General features: G+C 36.0%; 1 protein-coding gene across 1 annotated transcript in view; it reads left to right on the forward strand.

The window, feature by feature from the left end:
- Positions 1 to 22,952, forward strand: part of LOC140714860 (dynein axonemal heavy chain 17-like) — a 249,147-nt gene that overhangs the window by 144,351 nt on the left and 81,844 nt on the right. Inside the window, exons 42-50 of the mRNA XM_073026542.1 lie at positions 443 to 570; positions 3,897 to 4,045; positions 7,062 to 7,344; positions 8,127 to 8,300; positions 11,771 to 11,978; positions 15,770 to 15,935; positions 16,674 to 16,776; positions 18,518 to 18,665; positions 21,321 to 21,412. Of these exons, the coding sequence (XP_072882643.1) occupies positions 443 to 570; positions 3,897 to 4,045; positions 7,062 to 7,344; positions 8,127 to 8,300; positions 11,771 to 11,978; positions 15,770 to 15,935; positions 16,674 to 16,776; positions 18,518 to 18,665; positions 21,321 to 21,412 (1,451 nt within the window). The remainder of the gene's footprint in view (positions 1 to 442; positions 571 to 3,896; positions 4,046 to 7,061; positions 7,345 to 8,126; positions 8,301 to 11,770; positions 11,979 to 15,769; positions 15,936 to 16,673; positions 16,777 to 18,517; positions 18,666 to 21,320; positions 21,413 to 22,952) is intronic.

A 22,952-nucleotide genomic window follows, 5' to 3' on the forward strand; every position in this document is an offset into this window, starting at 1 on the left:
GTGGAAGAAGGGAAGCCCCTTTGTTTAAAAAAGGAAGACATCTCCTTCGTCCTAGAATGAAAACCTCATCCTGAGAGCAGAGGCGGCAGAGACGGAGGAATTGTGAGAAGGGGATAGCATTTTTGCAAGAGACAGGGTGGGAAGAGGAATAGTCCAGGTAGCTGTGAGAATCTGTAGGCTTATAGTAGATATCAGTAGATAAGCCGTCTCCAGAGATGGAGACAGAAAGATCAAGAAAGGGAAGGGGAGGTGTCAGAAACGGACCAGGTAAATTTAAGGGCAGGGTGAAAGTTGGAGGCAAAGTCAATGAAGTCAACGAGCTCAGCATGCGTGCAGGAGGCAATGCCAATGCAGTCGTTGATGTAGCGAAGGAAAAGAGGGGGACGGATACCCGTATAGACTTGGAAAGGTTATATTTAATGGCTTTGTTTTGGCATTTCAGGACTTTTTTCAACCATAATGCGTGACCTGGCCAACATTTCACATGATGGACCAAAATGGATTGTGTTAGATGGTGACATTGATCCAATGTGGATTGAATCTCTTAATACTGTGATGGACGACAACAAGGTTGGTCAACATTTCAATAGTCAGTATGGGGGGCTAACTTTGCTTGAATAAGAAAACATTTTCAAATAATGGAATGCCAACTCTTACTATATTTTTGTAGTTTTTGTTTTGTCACATTATGTCACATTTGAATTGGATCATGATTTAATAACTTGTATCACCTCTATTCAAGATAGTATCTTAAAATATTTAGCAAAACTTTAGACATTCTTTTGAGAATTGCACTAACCCTTTCCTTTCTTCAGCAGTTTTATTCACCATTTTTGATAGAACATTTCCTTAAGTTGATTCGTTATATTAAATCCAGAAGTCCCTATCTTGTCTGTATTTGCTAAAAAAAAAGTTGCTTAAACTCATTCTGGTGAATGCATTCCAAGAATTTTATACTTCCTGCCCTGCCCTGCCCTAATTTAGTGTAAGGGTAGTTGAAATCCACTACAATAACCATTTTTTTTAATCCTTCTTTGCACTTGTCTCATACAAATTGCTTAGGAATCAATAGTATGCCCTGAAAATTAGATTTTCCTTTTTCTGTTCCCCCATTTCTACCCATATGACCTCATGTGTTAGAATTTCTGGCTACACCCATCAGACTGCTGAATGGTGCAGTTAATGTCAATTATCACTACTCAGAATTGATTTTATGACATACAATCAAGGACTCTTTACAACTCGTGTATATTTGTTGGTTTGTCAATGTTTATAAGACCATAAGATATAGCAGATGTAGGCCATTGGGCCCATTGAGTCTGCAATGACATTCAATCATGGGCTGATCCAATTTTTTCAATCATCCCCACTCTCCTGCCTTCTTCCCATACCCTTTGATGCCCTGGATAATCAAGAACCTATCTATCTCTGCCTTAAATACACCTAATGACTTGGCCTCCACAGCCACTCATGGAAACAAATTCCACAGATTTATCACCCTCTTGACTAAAGTAATTTTTCCATATCTCTGTTGTAAATGGACGTTATTCAATCCTGAAGTCATGCCCTCTTGTCCTAGACTCCCCTACCATGGGAAATAACTTTGCTATATCTAATCTGTTCAGGCCTTTTAACATTTGGAATGTTTCTATGAGATTCCCCCCCTCATTCTCCTAAACTCCAGGGAATACAGCCCAAGGGCTGCCAGACGTTCCTCATACAGTAATCCTTTCATTCCTGGAATCATTCTTGTAAATCTTCTCTGAACCCTTTCCAATTTCAGCATATGCTTTCTAAAATAAGGAGCCCAAAACTGCACACAATACTCCAAATGGTCTCACAAGTGCCTTACAGAGCCTCAACATCACATTCCTGCTCTTATATTCTATACCTCCAGGAATAAATGCCAACATTGCATTTGCCGCCTTCACCACCGACTCAACCTGGAAGATACCTTTAGGATATCCCGCACAAAGGCTCCCAAATCTATTTGCATCATTTTGAATTCTTTCCTCATCTAAGTAATAGTCTGCCTGTTTATTTCTTCCACAAAAGTTTATTTCTTCTAACATTGTATTTCATGTGTAGTTTTTTTTGTAAATTCTATGGTAAATGACTGCAAGTAAATGAATTTCAATGCAGTATATGGCAATGGATATATACTTTGATAATGAATTTACTTTGAACCTAATAAAAGCCCCAAAGCTTTAATTTTCCTTATCTGTTATTATTTTATCCCATTTGTTGCTAGAACTCCTCTCTAATTCATCTTATACACACATTCTCCCAGATAAGTTTCCCTGATTTATTTTTTCCCATTCTTTGTTCTCCCTTCCAGACTTGCTCATTTAACCCTTACCTTCCAAAGCAATGGTCAGTTTTCAATATTATGGCCAAGGTATTGGATACCCAAATTATGGAAGGCTTCTTCCTCAAAAGTGCCATCCATTGTACCATGTAATGCGCTATATGCATGACACGTTTGAGGAGGCTTAATAGATAGATAGATAGATACTTTATTCATCCCCATGGGGAAATTCAACTTTTTTTCCAAAGCTGGATCTTTAACATGTCCATTTAACAATATATTTCATAGGTTGTGCATCAGAAGTGATTGAAGAGACCTGACATGCCTTTGTTGTCTAGAAAAGAACTAAAAATCCAACTTTTTGTCAATTCTTAAGCTGCTGCTTTACTGGTTTCATTGATAAAGTAATTGTTACTGCGTTCCTTATTTTCACCCGGTTTTTTTTTTTGCTTATCTATTTTTAGCCCCAAACAGAACCTCTTTGCTTCTCTTCACCATTTCCTATGCTTATGATCTTCCTACTTTGTTGGCTTCTTTGTAAGCACTCTGACAGAAGAGCTGTAAATTAGAAAACCTACATATCTGAATCTGGAGAAGAGAAAGTCTGCAGATGCTGGAAACCAAGCAACACATGTAAAATGCTGGAGGAACTCAGCAGGCCAGGCAGCATCTATGGAAAAGAGTAGTCAATGTTTCGGGCTGAGACCCTTCGTCACTGAAATGTCAACTATACTCTTTTCCATAGATGCTGCCTGGTCTGCTGAGCTACTCCAACATTTTGTATGTGATATCTGAATCTGTCTTGGTTGAATATTCAATTTGATCACATTAGGCCTTGCTCATAAGTATTGTCCACACCTCCTCACAAAGTTAGCAAATTGCAGTCTGATTTATTCCACATATTTTTTATGTACATTGTTGAGATTTTAAATTCTCGCATAGCAAAAATACTTTACCATGAAACTGAATAGCATAAACTACAGAAGCCACTGAATGGCAAATTCTTTTTATAATACCTTTAAGTAATTTTATATTGGTCTACTCACAGCTGAAGGGTTAAATGTCCTTCTACAATTTTCCATTTCTTTAGTGGTAAACACTTTTAGTGTGAATAAAGCAATGGATGTTTACCTTTCTTAATGTTAGAAAGAAACTATAAATAACAGTTTTTACACTTTATGAACAGAATTGTTCATAAATAATATTCTCATTTTTGCACAAGTATTTTCAGTATATTATCAATGCCTCCATTTGACATTTTATTGATAAAGTTCCACTAAGTGAAAAATTATGTGCAAACAGAACAGATTTGCCTTGGTTTATTCACTTAAGGTTTTCTGGCTTCCCCTTTGTTTTATAGAAAATTAGTTGCTTTTACTCTGAGTGACAGTAACATAAATTTTAGTTGTGAAATAAAAATTTAAAAAATGCTAATAATGCTGACAATTTTGGGGTTTAATCTATTGTACACTGGGATACTTTTCTCCAAAACAAACTATTACAATTAAGAGCTATTCTTTTTCTCAGTTTCTCAGGGAAATTAAATTATTTCTTTTTTTTTGTAATTTGACTTATTCACAATGCGAAGGTGCTAACTCTTGCTAGCAATGAACGAATTCCACTGAACCCAACAATGCGTTTGCTTTTTGAAATAAGTCACCTGAGAACTGCTACACCAGCTACTGTGTCACGAGCAGGAATACTTTACATCAACCCTGCAGATCTTGGATGGAGTCCGTAAGATATTACTTTATATTTTATTGCCCAAATTAGTCTATAAAATGAGACAATAACAATAAATAATAAAGTTGAAACACTTTCTGTTAAAATTGAATTAAGAAGATGTATAATTCAATTAGAATGTGTGGTCAGGAAGTCTGTTGGCACCCAGAATCTTCAAAGACACAACAGCACAATAGTGTACTGCATACACAGTGTGAATTGTTTACAATAAGCTCAGGTTAAATTTGGTGCTGTCTGTTTAACTTATTGGCTATCCGACAGGGCAGATGGTTGAACGTTATTTATTTAAGCGATGACTTAAAAGGTCACAAACTACAGAAGAGAGATTCAGATTCAGTTTATTTGTCATTTAGAAACCACAAATGCAATGCAGTTAAAAAATGAGACAATGTTCCTCCAGAATTATATCACAAAAGCATATGACAAAACAGACTACACCAGAAAATCCACATAACATCTGGCAATCTCCAGTCCAGAGTCCGGAGAGGCTGCTGCGTATTAATATCGCACTACCATCTTAGCGTGTTCCCAGGAAAGGAGCTCCAAACCCACCAGACTAAACAAGACCAAAAACTAAAGCTACAAGACCTGCACAAAACCACATAGTTACAACATATAGTTACAACAGTGCAAGCATAGCATAATTGATATAAAAAAAAAGACCATGGGCACAGTAAAAATAGTCCAAAGATGTTAGAAGACTATAAGTTCAAAAGAAATTGTATTCTAACTGCAGATACTAGGAATATACTTTTGAAAGGAGAGGTATTATTGCTACAGGTGCACCAAGATACTTAAATGATGCATTACAAAATAAGCATCGGACAGAAGGTGGGTCATTCCACCACTAACCATTTTTCTCCAGGAGTGAATATATTACAGAACAATTAATGCCAGGAACTTGAAATCTCAAAGCTGGAAGTAATGGTGAGAAGACAAAAATGAGATAAGGACTTGCAAATGCTACCAGCTTTTTAGAATTATATATCATTGTTGATGAGATCATCCTAATAACTATCTATATGCTGTGCAAATTCAGTCAGAGTTGAAAAATGCCTTACCCTTTATATGTGACTAAAATGACTACCCTTGACAGGCCGGTGATGCAGTAGATGAGGTGAGATAGCAAGGAGCCCAGGTAATACTGTTGATAATGTGAAGGGAAAACCCCTGCATGAGTTAGAGTCATTGCTGTACAAGTTAAGTGTTTGTAGTTCTTGGAAGTCAATCATCCCAATCCCAGGGCATCAATTTATGAGTTCCTCAGGGGAGTGTCCCAAGTGCAACCAGTGTTAACTGCTTCTGCAATGCTTTTCTTTACATTAAATTATTAGAATGGGCGATATTTGCTAATGAGTGCACAATGATCTATTCTATTTACAATTTTTCCAAAAATGGAGCAACCATGCCTCCCTGCAGCAATACTTAAAGAATAAAACATCTGTGTCACAAAAGTTGCAGGCAATGATCATTTGTGACAATGTCAAGTTTATTTTTCCAGCCACACTCGATTTTAATGATTTTTACATCAGTAAGTATTTCACCATCAACATCAAAGGAGTCACCATTGACTAGAAACAAAATTTAATCAACCAGATAAGTACTTTTATTCTCAACTTTTGTCTCCAATTAGTAAAGAATGCATATAGGATACTTCCCTTCATTAGTTGAATACCAGAATTGGGAGGCTATATTTCAACTATATAAAGCATAGTTCAGCTTGAGTACTGTATTGATTTGGGCACCATACTATTGAAAAGAATGGATAACACTGGAGAGGGTGTAGAGAAGTTATCTGGAATGAAGTGTTTTAGTTATCGGGAAAGATTGAAGAGACTTGGTCTTTTGATAGTGGAACAGAGGAGGTTAAGAGGCTACATGATTGAGGTATATAAAATTATGAGAGATTTGGTTTACTGTAGGAATCTTTTCCCAATATCAGAGGTAAATAAAATTAGTGGCCATAGATTTAGGGTAATGGGTTAGAGGTTTAGAGAGGATCTGAGGAGCTTTGTCATCCGGTGTAATGAGTACTGCCAGAAATAGTAGTAGAAGCTGAGTTGATGACAGCATTTAAGTGATATGGAGGCAGAATCATTCAGTATATTTAAGGCAAAGGTGGATAGATTCTTGATTAGTCAGGGCATGAAGGGATACAAGGAGAAGATGGGAGATTGGGGCTGAGAAGGAAAATGGATCAGCCATGATGAAATGGCAGAGCAGACTCAATGGGCCAAATGGCCTAATTCTGCTCCTATAATCTTATGGTCTTATGTGTGGACAAATACTTAAATTGCCTAGGTATTAAAAGTTAGAAGTCAAGTGCAAGGAAATAGGATTAATATGGATGGGTGCTTGCAGGTCAGATGGATCTAGTGAACTGAATAGTTTGTTTCCATGCTGTGTGACTTTTTGACTCCATGATTCCAAATTCAGATTTATGGATTATAGCAAGTTAGCTAACTCAGCTTTAACTTCAAAGCTTTTTTTGAGATTGTGTTATACCTTCTACAGGCATTATCAATGGTACTTCCACTATTATGCTGTAACCTGGTTCAAGATCACAAATCACTTACTCTCACAAATCTCCTCTTCAGCTATTAGTTACTGTGAATGCACATTTCACAGGTAGTCAGATTGTCTGAATGTACTATACCTTAAGGAAATGACTGATCGGGTTGAATCCTCCTCTGACTGCAGCTTCAATTCTCCTCACTTGGGCCTGTTGGTAGTTCCTGTGAAAATATTTAGCCTTGATAAGTTTGTGGTACCTCACTTTATCAGTAAAGTATTGTCCATTATAAGTTGGGAGCTGTTTTTCTACCATAAACACATTTTATCTAGTGTGCCAAAGAGAGCATTTTTGGTTGGAATGTTTCTGTGTTTTTTTGCTTGATCTTGTCAAATATGCAAAAATTCATGGACATGGTAAGATTGAACTCAAAAATTTTAACTTGATTCCCTTTGTATTTTCATTAATAATTAAATAACTTTCTCTTTTGTGTATCAGTGTGGTAGCTAGCTGGATTGAAAGTCGTGAGGTACAGTCGGAAAAGGCAAATCTTCTAATATTGTTCGATAAATATTTTCCGATCTGTCTTGAAAAGTTGCGTACAGGATTTAAGAAGATTACTCCACTTCCAGAGATCACCATGGTGCAGACAGTTCTTCACCTGATGGAGTGCCTTTTGACCCCAGCCACTGTACCTGCTGATTCTCCCAAGGAACTCTATGAACTATATTTTGTGTTTACTTGTGTTTGGGGTTTTGGAGGTACAATGTTTCAAGATCAGGTAAGTCCTGGGTGCAAAATAAAGTACTTTAGGTTCAATCAAATTTGTCATTTGTTATTATCGCCTGATCTGATTCCTTGCATGTTCCATTCTTGTTAAAATAATGTAATTGATTGCAATCAAATATTATTAGAAACTGGCAGGGCTGGATCATCCTTGACTGGGTCCTTAAGTTGTAATCACCTTTCATAGGATCCCTATGGCTGTAGACCATGGGAAGTGCAATCTGAGAGCTTGCCTATGATTCATCAAGATAGTCTTCTTACAGATTATGATAATCAGATTTCTAAATCAGAGAAAGATTATAACATCGTGACTATCTAATTTGTGTTTATTCTCCCTTTTGTAAAATATAATGTGAATAACAACTTTAATGTACTACATTGAAAGAAATGGGGATTAATAACTTTTCAGCTGTAAAATATGATTGGAATACTGAATGGTGAAAAGGAGAAGGTAAAAGATGGGGCATTATATTTTCTGCAATTTCAGGGAAGATGTTTTTCAGTTATAGGTATTGGTGGAGATGGAGGAGTGAACAAGAAAATTCTGCAAGCAGTGGTCCTCCAGAATTCTGAATGATACCTCTATTTCCATTTATTACATATATGATTTTTAAATTGCTTGAGAAGATGATAGATTTTCCTGGTCAATCAAATTTCTAAGAATTGAATAGATGTGGTAAAAACAGTATGTTCATTGAAAGACGTTAAGTTGTGCAATATTTTGAATGCGTATATACATAAAATATTTTGATCATATTTATACATTACTCTTTACAGCTTGTGGATTATCGTGTTGAATTCAGCAAATGGTGGGTGAATGAATTTAAAACTGTCAAGTTCCCATCCCAAGGGACTGTATTTGATTATTATATTGATTCAGAAACAAAGAGGTTCATATCTTGGTCAGAAAAAGTGCCTGCATTTGAATTGGATTCTGATTCTCCACTTCAGGTACATAATTCAAAAATATATATTTTTATTTAAAAACTTTTAATATCGTCCTCATGTTTTTGCTTTAGCTTTCATGCAAATGTCGTTTATGACATAGTACTGGGTCTTATAGACCATGAAGATTCATGTCTTATTCATTCATCTGCATTGGCCCAAAGAGTAATGGTGATAGCACTTGTTTTCTGAAATCAGTAGAAGTATTTGAGGACAACTATTTGTCCATAGAAGCAAACTCCAGCACAGTCTCTAGGCCTCTAAGAATGAGAATCGAGTGTTGAAAATTTCCGTATGGAAATGAATATGATAAAATTGCATTTATGTGGTTTGTTTAATATACAAAAATATATCAAGAGTATTTGCAAAGCAATAAGGGAACAAAGATGGAAAATACCAGCAATGTGCAGCAGTGAGACACCTGTCTGTTGAGAGAGGAATTGTAAATATTTCAAGTCACTGGATTGATTTTCATTAGAACTGGCACAAAAGCAGACCTTTGCACAGGAAACTAAGATGAGGTCAAAAGGGTAATTTTTGAGCAGCTTTATAAAATTAATTGGGTAAATGGCAAATAAGGCAGTGATGGAATTACAAATAGTAGGTGAAAATAGCAGTGCTGCTGGATTGAATAACTGGGGGAAAATTCACTGGTAATGAAGTTTGAACAAGTATGTAAAGTGGATTGTGTAGCTGAATGTGATTTGAAATATGACAACATTTTGGACAGCAGTTTCCTTGTCATGAGATTGAAGTAGTGCCAGTCATTGTTAAAACTGCAGAGATTTAAATCAATGGAATTAGTGATGGAGAGAGCGAGAGAGATCTAGTTATATGTGGATCTTGGACAGTGCCCAATCAGAGTTATATTTCGCTGTACTTTATTTAATCAAAGTTATCATGACTCACTGAGAACCTTTATGATGTGATAAGAAATACATTATTTTAAAAAAAAATACAGCATCATAACACAACTCAGGTAAGAGGTAAGGCTTTGTGAGGTTGTGTGGCAGCAGATCACAACAAATACATGCACCCACTTTATAAATACTGGAGGACTCCCTCAGAGCATTTCAGAGTTGTTGAAAAATAATTCCTGAGCATGGCAAAATCAGCATTTAGATGGGTTTGGATAATCAAGAATTAAATAATCAAGGAGGTACAAGAGATTACAGATGCTGGAATCTGGAGCAATAATGTGCTGCAGGACTTCAGTGTGTCATGCAGATTCTCTGGAAGGAAAGTGTGTCAAAATTTTGGCACAAAACTGCATCAGTACTGAGATAATAATCAAGATGTGATTTTGTTGAGGGATAGTTCTACCCAACCAACTTTTTGAGAAAATTTAATTTCATGCAGTTTCCATGTATTTCATCAAGGCATTTCTTAAACTCCTAAATTAAAAAAGAACTGGAACATAAAACTTTGATATACAAGGCAAAGGGACAAGTTGGGATAAAAAGTTAAAACTTGCACTTGCTAGAAAACCGAAATAAAATTGGAGAATGATGGAATGACAGGTCAGGTAGCAAGGAGGAAAAGGTTGACATTTCATATTGATGGCCTTTCATTAGAAAGTTGCTAAGGAAGAGAAGACAAGGAATAATTATTAATGGATATTTTAGTGAATGCAGTTCATCATGTTCCATTGCATCTTGTGACGTATACCCATTAATGACAGAGTTATATGTCATGGCTGTAATTTCAAAGTTGGCAGTGTGGTTGATAACAAGAAAGCTTTGGGTTGCAGGAATATGTCACTGGACTGGTTTGTTAGGTGCAGAAGTTACAAATCAAATTCAGCACAGAGATTTGTGAGGCGATGTGTTTGGAGATAGCAAACAAGACAAGGAATTCAGGATAAATGTTAGAGGAATGGTAGCATCTTCAAGTGTTTATGTATCTCTCGAGGTGGAAGAAGTTTCATGTTACTTTATTTTGATTGGTGGGACATAGAATATAAGCACAGTGAAGTGATTCTAGAACTATATAATTGACTGGGCCACAGTTGTCGTATTTGGTAAAATTCTGGTCATCCTACCTGTCAAGGATGTAAAAGGAATGAAAGAAAATATAATTATGTTTTCAAAATAATGTAAGGTTTAGATAGTGTGAACGGAATAGAACTATTTTATTTGACAGACATATCTATTATTAGAACAATAAGTATGGACTTGACATATTTGAATGAACATAACTGACTCTCCTTTCCAGGGTAGGAAATTCCATAGGTTCCCCTGAGAAAGATGTTTCTTCTTTCTTAGTTCTAAAATACCTTATTCTGGAACAATGCCCCCAATCCTGGATCTAACTGCATGTAGCCTGTCAAACCTTTAAGAATTTACATCTTCTCACATTCTTTTGAACTCTACGGAGTATCACACTTTAGCTCGCAGCATGTGGCAAACCTGCTAGCACTGAAATCTGACGGTCAAATCTTAGTTGTGCTCCTTCTATATCCTTTCTTGGTTAAGGAGACTGAAACTGTACGTAGTACTTAAGATGCATTCCCACCTAGGTCCTAAATGATTACAGTAAGACTTCCCTGCTCTTGTGTTTAAAAGCTAAAGTTAAATGCTTAAAGGCTAACGTATAATTTGCGTTTTTAGTTGCTTGATGTACCTGTATTTTGGCCTGCAGAGATTTTTCTATAAGCACAACTAGATTTCTTTCAATATCAATACAGTACAATCTCTCACTAATTAACAAATAATCTAGTTTTCTGATATGTACTCTAGAATAACTTCCACACACTTTTCCATATAGTAATCTATTTGCCATGCTTTCTCATCCGTATTTTCTTAAAACTCCTTTCTATTTTTTCTTTATATTAATAATTTGACTGAGCATTTAATTATCAGCAAATTGTGAAATGTGACATTTGGTGCACTTGACCAAATTGATATAGTTTATGTATGAAAGCTTTTGTACTTTCATACTGCTTAAATATTTTCCCACTTAGTCAATCCTTTCCACAATCCATGGCAATTCATAAGCAGATTTGCAAGCATGTACTGTATATATGAATGTTTTTGCCTTGGATTTTTCTTTTGCTACATATTTAAAATGTATCTTTTTTAAGAACTTCTATGAAAATCATGGAGCTTTGTGTGTGAAGCAAAATTAAGGAAATTGCATAACCATGGAAAACGCATAACCACAGAACTTTTTGCATTAAAAAAGGATCACAGCTTTATTAAATAAGTTCAGATGTTAACGAACTTAATCACTAGAGACACACTAAAGTTTGCAACGAGTGCCAGATAATGTAACATAATAGCTGGAATTCTCTAATGTAATCTAACATCTTTCTATTCTGAATATGGTCACCATTGATCTATAAGACTTTATGTGAATGAATGTTTGATTAAAAATGTTAGTAAAAGTTGCTTTCCATATATAAGTATATTAAAAATTTAGCTGCATCAAATGCAGGCTTATAAAATTAATATTTTTTTCAACTTTATATCATGAAGGCTGCTCTTGTACATACAACAGAGACAATTCGCTTACGTTACTTCATTGATCTAATGATTGAGATGGGTCGGCCAGTAATGTTAGCAGGAAATGCAGGAACAGGAAAATCTGTACTCATGGGAGCAAAGCTAAATGCTCTTAATGTTGAGGAATATGTGATTCAGGCTGTTCCTTTTAACTTCTACACAAATTCTGCAATGTTACAAGGTATTGAAATGATCATAAGTTAATAATTTTTCTCTCAATATTACATTTGGTCAAGGCATGAGAAAAGGCCTCTGACAGAAGTGGCAATAATCTTTGTTGTATACAATATGTTAGAAATTTACATTTTGTAGAAAAGAAAGAAATGTGATTTTGTTTTATTTCAGAGGTGAGAGGTTGCAAAGTGTTGATATTCAGAGGAACCTGAGTTAATGAAAGTTAACAAATAATGAACAGGGCAAATAGTATGTTGGTCTTTATTGCATGAGATCTTGAGGAAAGGAACTTAAATGCCTTTATCCATCTATAGAGGGCTCTAGTGAGACAATTCTAGAATATTATATTCAGTTCTGTTTAACTGAAAGGAAGATATTTCTGCAACAGAAGTAGTGCATCAAAAGGTTCATCAATTAATTCCTGGAATACTGGTTTCTCATATGAGGAGAAATAAATCAGACTGGGACTTTACCTTGAGTTTTTTTTTAAAAAGGTGATCTCTTTGGAACACATAATTCCTTCCTCCCCCCCCCCCCCCCCAAAGAATTTTAAGAATTGTAGATGTAGCAAACCTGGAATAAAATAGGAAAATGCAAAAAGCAGTCAGCAAGTTAGGTGACGTCTTTGGAAAGAAAAACAGAGTTAACAACTCATGTTCTGATTAAGGATCTTTTACCTGAATTGATGTTATCCATGGCTGAAGCATCCAGAACCAGGAATCCTGGTTGAGATGAAAGGGATCAGCCATTCAAGATAGAGTCGAGAAGAAATCTCTTCACACAGATGGAAGTGAACATTTGGAATTGGATTGATATTTATGCATTAAGACAATCAAGAGAAATGGTGCTAGTTCAGGAAAGAAGTCTGAAGTTAAGTTTAGCCATGGTCTTATTGAATGGCAAAACAGGCACAAGGGACAAAATGGCCCACTTCTGTTTCCATTTCTGATGGTTTGTGGTTATGGAAAAGCTACTAGGCATCACCTCAGCAGAAAATGCTACAATTTAATGGTGGGAGATATAATGATGCTTAAGACATTGGAAAGGTTTAAATGGCAAGCATATATTCAGGTAAACTAGGCATGCAAAACTGCAGGAAGATGTGTGATGGTATGATACCCAAGAGGTATCCTGATGCAGCCATAAGTGTATTTCAAAATGTAATCTTTTATACTAAGATAGTTGAAAATTGCCACTTTAACCTGGTCACTAGCTGTAACGACTGGTGGTATAACACAGCAATGTCTGAATTTCCTCTCGGACCAAGATGCATTCAAAAGCAAATATTTTTATTTTTCCAAGAGTGCCATGGTTTAGACTTTTGCTTAGTGGAGAGTTTAGGGAAATATGCCCAGTATATGAACAGTAGATATCTTAGAGATTGGAAAGACCTATGCCTGGTGAATGGGGACAACAAATCTGAGAAAGCAAAAAGACATAAGCCTGGTCACAGTATATTCCTCTCTATCATTCTTCCAGCATGTTTGCTCCTTCCTCTTTTTCCCAGAATGAGATTATTAGATAAATCTCCAGAAAGAAAACATACAAACTGATGTTTCTGAAAAGATTAAACCTATATTGGCATTAAAGTTTCGAATCTGCTAAGCTCTAAGTCACACAAGGTCCTGTAAGAAATATATTTCTAAAAGATCTATATAATTTTGCTTATAAGCATCTGAGGATCCCTTTAAATAACATTTTTAAATGCTCCAAAAATATCCTTATCTTTGTACTTTAAAAAGTTATTAATTTCATCAAATAATGTTCATTGAAATACATAATCCTTATGAAAGAAACTAAAATTCTTCTCTTTCACAATCTAGAAATTGATAATAATTATTATTTCAGGTTTGTAGCTTAGTAAATGTTTATCATTTTTGGTTCCATTTTAAAATCTATTTTGTCATGTGTATTGCTTCCATTCATTCAAGCATGCATAAGCAATTAAACAAATATCTCTCCTTAACTAATATTTAATGAGTGTTTTGGTCTCTAAAAGGTACACTTCAAGAATGAATATTGCCCCTGATTTTCCTACAGTGATGAATTGGTAACATAACACCACAAATTTTCTGATCTTGATATTATTTTACACCATTTATAATTCCATTATGTCATGAAGAACACAATGAGATAATTAGAAGTGCTGTATCTATTTTATTTACTGGGTTTGAAGAATGTGTCCAATGTGAGTTTTTTTTATCTTCCTGGGGTGGTTGTTGAGGGCATCTTTTAGGCTGCATGGTTGAGGCATTAAAAGCTGTCTCAACCTTTTATGAAAATCTCTCTCATAATGAAGACAGAGTTGCCTTAAAGAAACAGTGGAATATGGAGTGGCTTTGTTCATAGTTAAGATGTAAGGATCCTTGTGCCATAGAAGCACCTTTACAATCTTGGAAGTACTCAGAAAGACTATCCGTTATGAACCACTTCTATGTATCAATTGATCCAAGAGGAAATTAATGGATCCTTTAATTTTTGAATGACTAGAGTCTAATTCTAGCAAGAATCACATGAATAAACATCATTATACATAAACCATATATAAAATAAATTGATCAAAAGAAATCTTGAATATCTAGGAGGAGTCAGCATGGCTTTGTGCATGAAAGTTGTGCTTGATAAATCTGTTAGAATTTTTTTTTCTTGAAGTAACCAAAAAGGTAGATGAGGGTACGATAATGGACGTTATCTATTTGGACTTTAGTAAGGCCATTGTAAACTAGCTTGGAAGGTTAGATCCCATAGAATCCAAGGAAAGCTAGTCAGTTGGATTGAGTATTTCCTAGAGGTAGGAAGCAGAGAATGGTGGTTGAAGGGTGTTTCTCAGAATGGAGGCCATTGATTTTAGTGGTATGCCACAGCAGTCTTTGTTGGGATCCTTGATACTTGTTATTTATATAAATGATTTGGATTCAAGGACAGAAAGCTTGATCAGCAAATTTGCAGATGGTACAACATTAGGAGGTGTCATTGATAGTGAAGAAGGTTGGTGTAGATTATAGGGAAATTTTGATCAGTTAAGAAGTGGGCTGAAGAGTGGGAATGGATCTCAATACAAACAAATCTGAGATAACGCATTTTGGAAAGTCAAACCAGCCTTGTATTTATACTATGAATGATATGGCACTGGAGAATATAATATAACAAAGGGAGCAAAGAGTAGAAGTGTGAAAGCGGCGCCATAGGTAGACAGGATAGTGAAAAAGACATCTTTGCATGCTAAGGCACTGAGTCTGGTGTTTGGATATTATTTTTCAGTTGTATAAGCATTTGGTGAAGCTACAACTGGAGAACTATGTACTGTTTTCATCACCCTGTTATAAGGAAGATGTGGTTAAACTGATTAACTAATGCAGAAAAGACCTGAGTTATTGGGAGGGGTTGGCCAGGCTAGTTCTTTATTCCTCGAAATGTTGTGAGAGGTATAGACAAGGTGGGTAATAGTCTTTTTCCCCAGAGCTTGGGGAATCCAAAACAGGGGCATAAATAGACGGAGAAGTGGAAAGATTTAAAAGGGAATTGAGAGGCAACTTTTTCATGCAGAGAGTTGTGAGTATATTTAATAAGCTGCCAGAGGAAGTAGTTGAGGCAGGTATGATACTATCATTTAAGAAGCAGTCGGGTAGGTACATAGAGAGGTAGAGTTTAGAGGAATATGAGCCAAACATGGGAAATTGAGATTACCTTTGTTGGAATGGACTGGTTTTATCTGTGCCATACTACTCTGTGATTCCATCATAGTATTTAATATTGCTAGATAAATAAACTGAAGAATTAAGTCTAAGTTTCCTTTAGCTATTCTTGAGAAGCAATTGGAAAAGAAAACAGGAAGAAACTATGGCCCCACTGGAACTAAGAAATTAATATATTTTATTGATGATATGAACATGCCTGAAGTGGATAAGTATGGAACTGTAACACCTCACACATTAATCAGACAGCACATGGATCATGGACATTGGTGAGTAATCTGCTTAGATACTTTTAAGCTTCAGAATATTCAAGTCACCATACCATCATAGGTAAAAGTCTTGTGCAAGAAGTCACCATTATTAAAGGTCTGTGAATGTAGCTTTCTGCTCTATCATTTATTACGTCACTTTTTTTGAGTCCGTTTTTTATAGTAGTTTAAAATTTAGAGATTCTATTTTCCATGTGAAAGGAAATTTTAACTTCCTTTTGTATTTGACAAGCAGTTTTCAAACAAGTCAGTCTTTGTATGCCTAAAGCTGCTGAGCTTCCCAGAATAACTGCTTTACTTGCATTACCGTACTTTCCCTTTTCTCTTTTCTAATTATGATTTATAATTTAAATTTTTATTATATTTACTTCGATAAGTAATTTAAACTTCGTACTTCAGGGAGCATGAAACGCAGAAACAAATATCACTGTGATGATTGTACGCTCTAGTATCAATTGTTTGGTGACAATAAAGTATTTGTATTTGATTTGGAAGAAAACCTGTAGGTGCTAATAAAGTTGACTAAACCTCCTGTGGAAGCCCATTTCTTGTGTGTTCCCATTCAAAAATTAAAGGCCCCTCTTTTTATCAATTTATCCTCCTGCAAATTACACCATTCATATCAATACATATAATCATGAATATACAGTATTGAAAAACAGCTTGTTTAATGTTTTAATATAAATTTGCATATAATACATTATTTTCTCCTTAAGTAATATGTAAATTTCTCATTAGGTATGATAAGATCAAGTTGACATTGAAAGATATTCATAATTGCCAGTATGTTGCCTGTATGAATCCCACAGCAGGTAGCTTTACAATTGATTCTCGGCTTCAGGTAATTCAAATGGTTTGCTTCAAATATGATGTGTTTTGCAATTTAACACTGGTTCACATTTCCTCCTATATTTTCTCCATATGTAATTAGAATAAATCAGATAAAATATAGTAATAAATTATCAGAGATGTAGTAAGCAACAGAGCTTTCTGTACAAAATCTTACACTGTAAATTAATGATCTCCCTGTAACAGAAACAAAAAAAAGCCAAAATGTTGAATCAGGGATTCAGCTTGCATTCAACAATATATCCAGACAGGTGTCAGCCAAATCTATTTTTGACCTAATCAGCTAAATGATCAGGCAAGATAAAATAACTCTTGTCAGTTGGGTTGATGTAGCATTTGGATTATCTGATACTAAAGAATGGAAATTTATCCTGAGTATTTCTTTGGAATTTCTCCTCTGCAAAACACCTATTGCACAACTTTATAAATTTAAATTTCTATCATCCTTTAAAGTCAAAGTGAAAATACTCAGTCGCATTGTTATATATGAAATTTGATAGGAGAGCATTTGAGGAAAAAGTAATTAGGACAAATGAGAAAATTCTTAGTGAAGAAATCACAACACAGCAGTAAATAGATAATCAACAGGAGTAAGGAACAGAACAGGCCATGTGGGATCCTTTAATTCTCATCAGTATTTATTTTCATAAGATAATTCTGTTAATAAACCTTACAAAAATTTAACTAGGTGTGATTATAAGATTGATTACAACTATAAATGGACATGTTTATTTTCCGTTTAAATTTTATGACTTTCATCTGCTCAAATCACTTTTAAAGGTATTGTTTTCTGCTATCCTAGTACATGTTTTTATAGTTTATCAATGTTACCAGCACATGGAATTTATCAGAAATATTTGAGGTAAGCAGTAAGTGAAGAGGTGCTTTTGCATCTTTTCATATTATTACAGCACCTTGAAGAAAAAACTGCTTTAACGTACAAAATGTTTTGAAATGCAACATTGAATAGGTTTCAGCTGAAGCACATAACATAAAAATGAGGACCAAAAGTGGGCTGCATTGTCATTGAATTCACTCTACTACTTAATAAAATCATAGCTTATCTGGTCTTAAACTGAACTATGCATTCTTGTCTGCTTACTATAACATTTCACCACCTTGTTTGCTTTAATTACGTACCCATGCCTTAAAATATTCAAAGTCTGTGCTGCTACTAACCTTTTGAGGAAGAGGGCTTCAGAGACATATAACCTCCAAGAGGTGGAAAAATCTCATCTTTGTCTTAATTGGGCAGCCCCTGCATTTTAAAAGCATAAACCCAGTTGTAGGTTTTCTCACAAGATCTTCTCCATATCTACTGCATCCTAGAAACTCAGATCAATTCCCCGTTTCTCTTTGAAACTCTAGTGGAAATAAATATTATCTTTTATCTTTTGTTAGGTTGCCCATTTCACACATCTGTTAAATCTTTTTTGCAGTTCTTTGCTAAATAGTTCTTGTTTGAGGGGTCTTCAAATTAAGTAGAAGAATATTTCCCCTTTGGCTCTCAGTTATGCTATCAGTCAGCAATTATGTTGTGAATTCATAGTTGTTTACAAATTTGCCACTGTTTTCAGTTAGATGCATTTTAATTTGCCTGTAGTTCTGTTTGTATGTATAGTCAATCTCCATATACTGTGAAAGCAGTTTTGCCATTTCAAGATTTCACTGTCTGAAATTATTTATTATGTCACAGAGATAATTATGTTTTTTCATATATCTTGTTACTTCAGCGCCATTTCTGTGTTTTTGCTGTGAGTTTTCCAGGACAAGATGCACTTCAATCCATATACAGTGCTATCCTCTATCAACACTTAGTGAATCAAAATTTTCCATCACCTGTGATAAAGTTCCATTCACAGCTGGTCACTGCAGCCCTTGGTAAATGCATAAAGAAACAAAAGAAACTCTTGGCATTCCTATGTCTTTTTTTCTATTAATCAAATCTATATTTGTTTATTAATTACCAAAGTTCTGTGTCTTTTAAAGCGTGCATTTATTCAGCTTAATGTGTATTTACTGGACTGGAAATGTATTTAACACTGGAGGTGGGAGCTCAAAGGTAGACTTCTCTATTAGAGAACAGGATCTATAGGTGGAATATGCTGTGCTGTTTTGGCATCCTTACCAAAGCCAGAATATACTTACTCTAGATATGGTATAATTTTAGATGCATAAAGTTTATTCCTGTTACAAGAAGGTTTATATTTGAGGAGACATTGCATTGCTGATGCATAAGGTTCTGAAAGGGACTGACAGGAGGATGTTGAGATGAAATTCAAATATTGTGATTGGCATTTTCCACAGAGATGAGAAGAAAGCTCCTAGTTGCACAATGTAAATCTTTTGCATTCTCAGCCCAGAGGGCTGTAGATGCTTAGTTGTTGAATATATTCAAGAGATCAACTATCTGTCAATACTAAGGAAATCGCCGGTTCCTGGATAATCAGGACACTGGATTTGAGATATGGAATTAGTCAAGATCTTCTATTTCTTAAGTTTCTCCAATGCTGAAGGAGGAGAGGGAGACAGATGTTTCTGACGTGTATACATAATGAAGAAGCAATGTATGCAAAGACTAATTTTCAAAGAAAATGACCACTGAGTTATGTTGACCGCTGCACATAGAGAGCTAGTCTCTGAAACTTCTTGAACCTCTGCAGTACTTGAGGTGTCAATATTCCATAATGCTTTGAGGGAATTGTACAACCTTGCCCTTAGGAAAGGTGGAACAAGATCTATCCTTCTCCCCTGGAGCTAGAAGAAAACTGCTGGAGGAACTCAGTAGGTCAAACAACATCTGTGGAGATAAAGGGCTATTTGACATTTTGAGTTGAGACCCTGCATCAAGACTTTGAGCTTAAAGAGGGAATGGCTTAAGATGGCTGAAATTTCTAGGAATAGTTCACAAGATGCAGGATAGATATGTCCCACTGAAAAAGTTGTTCTCAAATGGCAGGGGTAGACAAACATGGCTGACAAGGGAAGTTAAAGACTACATAAAAGCCAAGGAAAGGGCACATAAGGTAGAAAAAGTGATTGCAAATGTGGATGATTGTGAAGCATTTAAAATCCAACAAGGAGCAACTAAAACGGCTATAAGAAGGGAAAAGATGAAATACGAGGCAAACTAGCCAATAATATAAAGCAGGATACCAAAAGTTTTTTTCAGTTATATAAAGAGTAAAGGGGGGGGGGGGTGAGAGTGATATTGGACTACTGGAAAATGATGCTGGTGAGATAGTAATGGGGGACAAAGAAATGGCAGATGAACTTAATGGTACTTTGCATCAGTTTTCACTGAGAAAACTATATCCTTGAATATTCATTTCCCAGGCCCTGTCCGCTTGAAACCATGTCTCTGTTAATGTTAATGAAATGTTGAAAGGACTAGATAGGGTGGATGTGGAGAGGATGTTTCCTCTGGGCATATCCAGAACTAGAAGGCACAGCCTCAAAATTGAGGGGTGACCTTCTGGAACAGGCAAGGAGGAATTTTTTTTAGCCAGAGAGTAGTGAATCCATGGTATGCTCTGCTACAGACTGCGGTGGAAGCCAGGTCCGTGGGTATATTTAAGGCTGAAGTTGATGGTTTTCTGATTGGTCAGGGCATCAATGGTTATGGAGAGAAGACAGGTGTGTGGAGTTGAGTGAGATCTGGAATCAGCCATGATGGAATGGCAGAGCAGACTTGATGGGCTGAATGGCCTAATTCTGCTTCTATGTCTGATGGAATAAGTAGCCAGTATAAAGAAGTAAGAGGAAGGTGTGAGACAGAAACTGGCAAGCAATAGGTTAGGAGGGTTTGGAGGGCAGATGGAGGAAAGTGAAGAAGGAAAGGTGGGGATAATCACAGGTTGTGAGTGCATGAGTAGAAACAACAAGGTGCTGCAGTTTCAGGATCCTAAAACATCAGGAAGATGGTAAGTAGAATTAGATAATGGAGGGATGATTGGAAGATGGGAACCACTAGGGGACACTGTGAGTGGAGTGTGGTAGGCAGATGGAACCAGGTACAGTTGGTGAGGAGAAATTGGAAAGTCGTGGGCTGTAGAGGATGATGGCTTTAGAAGGGAGGCCATAAGGTGTGGATTACCTGAAATTAGGGAATTAAATGTTCAAGCCATTGGTTGTAGTCTACTTGGGTGGAATAGGAAGTGCTCTTCCTATGGTTTGTGTTTGGCCGCACCATGGCATTGATGGAGGTTGACAACAAACAGGTCAGTGTGGGAATGGACAAGGGAGCTGCAATAGATTGTAACCAGGAGCTCAAGATAGCAACATGGGAAAAACAATTTTCCCCCACCTCACCTAACCCGTAATCCATTCCATATTAATTCTGAAGAAGCATATCTTACTATTTTTCTCTAAAGTTTACTTCTCTGCTGCTTCTGCTTGCCACTGTTTTGGACTTCATCCTATAGTTCTATTGGATTAATAATACTGGCACAATTGTCAAATCAATGCTTTTTAATGTTTTTAAGAGTGACATTATGACATTTAAGGCTTTTTTAAAACTTCATGTTTTATTGACAGCTTTGCATCAGAAAATAGCATCATCTTACCTGCCAACTGCCATAAAATTTCATTATATCTTTAATTTGAGAGACCTTTCTAATGTCTTCCAGGTACAGTATTACATTTTATTTCTCTGAATATACTGTCACATGCAGCTGATATTACTTCTGTAATTCTTTTTATTACTATTTTTACTTCATGCATATTTACATTCAATTTGTAATTATATACAAAATGATCAATGGTCTATCATTGCTTTGTTTTTTCAAATCTACCATGGAGCAAAGTAAAAATATGTATATTAAAAACTCCTCCTTGATGTACCTAAGAGTCTATATGCACATTATTCAAAGTATAGTCTAATCAATGTTTGGGAAGTTGAAACCTTACATCCTAGCTTGCAATCTATGGAGAGAGGTTGCACGGATTAGGGCTTTTCTCTTTGGAGTGAAAGAAGATTAATGGTGAGAGGTGAATTAACAGAATGTACAAGATGATAAGGGGCATACATTGAGTGGATAGCCAGGGTGCAAATGGCTAACATAACACCGAGGGGGCAGGGGAGCATGATTGGAGGAAAGTATAGGGGGGGTTGTCAGAAGTAAGATTTTACACATGGAGTGGTGGGTGTGTGGAATGTCTGCTAGGGATGTGTGAATGTCTGCTAGGGATGATGGTGGAGACAGATACGCTAGGGACATTTAAGAAACTCTTAGATAAGTTCTTGCATGATAAAAAAAAATGGAGGGCTATGTTGGAGGGTTAGATTGATTTAGAGTAGGTTAAAAGGTTGGCACAACATCGAGGCATTGATCGTGTGGATGGTCAGAGGCTTTTTCCCAGGGCTGAAGTGGCTAACACGAGAGGACACAGTTTTAAGGTGCTTGGAAGTAGTACAGAGGAGATGTCGGGGGTAAGATTTTTATGCAAAGAGTGGTGAGTGCATGGAATGGGCTGCCAGAGACGGTGGTGGAGGCAGATACAATAGGGTCTTTTAAGAGACTCCTGGACAGGTACATGGAGAAAAATAGAAGACTATGGATAACCGGAGGAAATTTCTAAAATAAGTACATGTTCGCCACACCATTGTGGGCTGAAGGGCCTGTAATGTTCTGTAGGTTTTCTATGTTTTAACATCGTGGGCCAAAGGACCTGTACTGTGCTTTAATGTTCTGTGATCTGTTTAGTAAAAAGAAACAATGCTTTTGCTATTGTCCTTAATTCCAGTCTTCCAGTGGGTTATCTGCTGCTGTTTTCCAAACAGTTCCTGCAATCCTGTTACATTGTGGGTGCTTGTATTAAAGTTTTTAAGATTCTATTTATCACATAGCCTATATTGAGTGTGCAAATTTGACCCCATGTTTCCAAAGTAAGGAAGGATTCCTGACAGTAGCTGGATTTTCTGAGGATAAAGATTACTCAGTTCAACAGCAGGACTTGATTAGATCTTTTTTTACTTTTTGCAAGCAGATTAAGTTCCCAGCTAATCTGCTGAAAAATCTAAGGAGGTTGCACCCATCGCCATACTCCAAGTAGTCTGCACAGTTGGCATAGTATCTGTATTCAGCAATGTAGGACTTCAAAATTTTAGTTCCATGATCTTAAAGAAATTCTGTATTCCCTTGCAAATCACTTGACTCTGTATCATAA

This window comes from Hemitrygon akajei, chromosome 22, assembly GCF_048418815.1.
Source record: "Hemitrygon akajei chromosome 22, sHemAka1.3, whole genome shotgun sequence".
Taxonomy (NCBI): Eukaryota; Metazoa; Chordata; class Chondrichthyes; order Myliobatiformes; family Dasyatidae; genus Hemitrygon; species Hemitrygon akajei.